Source organism: Rhinolophus sinicus, chromosome 5 (genome assembly GCF_057876585.1).
Source record: "Rhinolophus sinicus isolate RSI-liver-muscle chromosome 5, RSI-T2T, whole genome shotgun sequence".
NCBI lineage: Eukaryota > Metazoa > Chordata > Mammalia > Chiroptera > Rhinolophidae > Rhinolophus > Rhinolophus sinicus.
In genome coordinates, this window is record NC_142505.1 from 9,734,877 (window position 1) to 9,737,791 (window position 2,915).

General features: G+C 47.3%; 1 protein-coding gene across 1 annotated transcript in view; it reads right to left on the minus strand.

Moving 5' to 3' along the window:
* The window catches only part of KIF15 (kinesin family member 15), a 46,602-nt gene extending 43,720 nt beyond the window's left edge, over nt 1-2,882 (minus strand). The window contains exon 1 of the mRNA XM_019724074.3: nt 2,723-2,882. Within this exon, the coding sequence (XP_019579633.3) occupies nt 2,723-2,741 (19 nt within the window). The 5' untranslated portion in view covers nt 2,742-2,882. The remainder of the gene's footprint in view (nt 1-2,722) is intronic.
* Between the last annotated feature and the right edge of the window lie 33 nt (nt 2,883-2,915).

Genomic DNA, 2,915 nt, shown 5'->3' on the forward strand with positions numbered 1-2,915 from the left:
ACAAATCAAGAGAAATCAAGAAAGTCTGAAAAATCCCTTAAGAAAGGTGAGAGTCTGTGGTTCCTGAACCCAGATGGCCGCTCCCGGCTCAGTTAGGTGGAGGCTCCACTCTAAACCGCACAGCCAAGAACACGGGGATCCCTGTCCCCTTGGCTCCCAGCTGGAGGACTGGCTTCCCAGGAGGGGCAGGTGATCAGGTTCTCATGCAGACCGCACAATCACGGAAGCTGAGGCGGCTAGAATTTGTAAGGTAAAAAAACCCAGAGAAGAGAGGTTCACAGAGAAAGCTAGTGACTGGATAAACACTGAGCTGCACATGTGTACTTTTCTGCAAATCTAAAATGATTTGAAAATGAAATGTTTATAAGAAGAAGAACAGCAACCACAACAAGGAGAAAAGCTAATATGCCAATAGTGAGATACAATAAAATGAAAAATTACATGGAGGTAAATAGATCTGGCATGATTTCTAACTGAGGTCTGAGGAAGTGTCAGTGAGAAATGCTAGGATTTGAACACAGGCATTCTGGATCCAGACCTCATACTCTTAACCACGTCATCATGCTGCATCTTAATCAAAGGTTGAAGGGAGTAGAAAAATGTATCAGGTGGCTGCCATAGTAAGTTGACATTACAGAGGGGCCCTTGTAGGCATTCACTGTAAAACTCTTTCAATTTTGAGGTCCTCAATGTGTCCGCCTTAAAATATGTTGAAGACTATTCACAGCAAACAAACCCAAATGCCCATCAATAGGAGAATAAACAAATTACGGTATATTGACATAATGGAACACTACACAGCAATGAAAAAGAATTAACAGCTGCTGCATACAACAAACAAGCAATGCTCACAGACATAATGTTCAGTAAAAGAAGCCAGAACAAAAAGAATAAATACTGTACCATTTACATGAAGTTTAAAAATAAGCAAAACCAATCAATGGTGATAGAAATGAGAATAATGGTCAGGGGTGGGGCAGTTATTAAAGAGGAAAGATCACAGGGAACTTTCTGGGGTACAAGAATCATTCTATTTCTTGATCTGAGTGGTGGTTACAAGAGTGTATTCATACAGAAAAATTCAGCGAGTAGCGGTCTTCAGGTTTGTGTCCTTTACTATAAGTTACACCTCAACAAAACAGTACATTTTTTAGAGTCTTTCTGCTTTAAAAAGACCATCAGACGCTTTACTCTGCAGCCCAGATAAACACATAGGGAGCATCTGACCAAATATGCTTAAATTCAGAAAGGGAATCTTAAACTCAGTCGATTTCATTAGGATTATATTTCACATTCTCACTTCTCTGATTTCAGTCAGCAACCCATAGCGCCAATGGTGTCATAAGAAATAACCTTCGCGGGCACAAAAGGCAAAGCTGCAGAGAACACTGAATGGGCTCTCTCCTCCCCTGGGCACCCGCTTCATGCTCCAGGTCTCTGCACTGCTGACAATGATTACCTGGGATGTCATCAACCTCCACTCTGCTAACAAACTGAAAGGAGTGGGAGAGTCCCCCGTGGAAATCACCCCCATCACAAAGGGGAGCTGTGAATACCCTTGCTCCCATCACCTCTAGAAAGTGATGCATACACACTGCACAGAGTCCGTTGGTAGACAGTCACATGCATATACCACAGGCATACGCCACAGGCATGCTTTTCCTTGAGTCCAGATTTACTGAACAAGAACTGTGGTTGTACAGAAAGCACGGTGAACATTTTGGTCCAACAATGTATCACTTTGTGTGCTAATATTCCTTGAATGCCAAAAGTGGTGAAAGGAACATTTTAGGTGGAAAAAGAGAGCATAAGGAGGTGTCCAGGTAAGGTTATGATTGACCTAAAAGGTATATGAAACCACAAACACATCAGAAGAGAATCACTACTGACAGCTAGAACCATTCATGTGCAAACAGCAAAAGATCACAATTTCTTTAGTCTTCTAACATAGGCCTCTCCTCGTTATCAATCATACCATTCGCTGAGATCCATCAGAGCAGCTCAAAATTAACCTTAAAAAACAAAACCTCTTAAAGGGTTAGGCAATGTTAAGAGGTGGCGTTTGTAGTACACAGGAACAGCAACGGTCCAACAAATTAGTGAAAATTCAAGGGTTTGTCAAAAGCAAAAATGACAGCGCTCCTCTCTATGCAAAAAGGAAGACATCGGAGGGGGTCTCCTTGAGGAGAAAATAGGGATTTGAGGGTATAAAGACGCTGTTGAATTGTGCTTTAAAAGTCCCTTATCCAAAGAGAGTCTATAGAGAGCTGTCCAAAGAGAAAGACGTGCTTGGGACATGGATAAGTTCTCCCCTTCGGGAAGGTCAATAATTGAGGAAATATGCAGAAGGGGGTGAGAGCCAGGGCCGACCCTCCGACAGGGACACCGAGAAAGGCAGCCCGGCTCGGGACCCGGGAAGGGGCAGGACCGCGAACGGGAGGGAAGAATCAGCCACGCTCCTGGATGAGGACCCTCGTCCCCGGTTCTCTGTTCAGCCCGAGCGCCTACGACTGCGCCTGGCTCCTAGCGCGCGCCCAATACACAGACGGGAGGGAAAAGCTGTTCCACCGGTGTCTTGGAGGGACCGGGAGAGTCCCGCCGCCCCCCGCCGCTCAGTCTGCTCCCGCCTTCCTCGCCCAGCGGGAACCTCGGGGGCGGCCGTCCTTTCACTGCTGTATTTGGGGGCAGGGACGGGGTCCCGAAGCCTGGACCCCATACTTACTCTTGCAGCCGGGTGCCATGGCACCCTCCCCTCCGGATCCCTAGACCAACGCAGCCGATGCCCACACCCCCAGCCGCGCTGCGCGCCGGGACCCCGCCCGCTCAAGATGGCCGCGGATTTGAATTTGGCGCCCGGGTAAGACGTTGACGCCTGCACGGAGGTCGCCATGTTGCCCGGCCTCACGCCCGGGGGC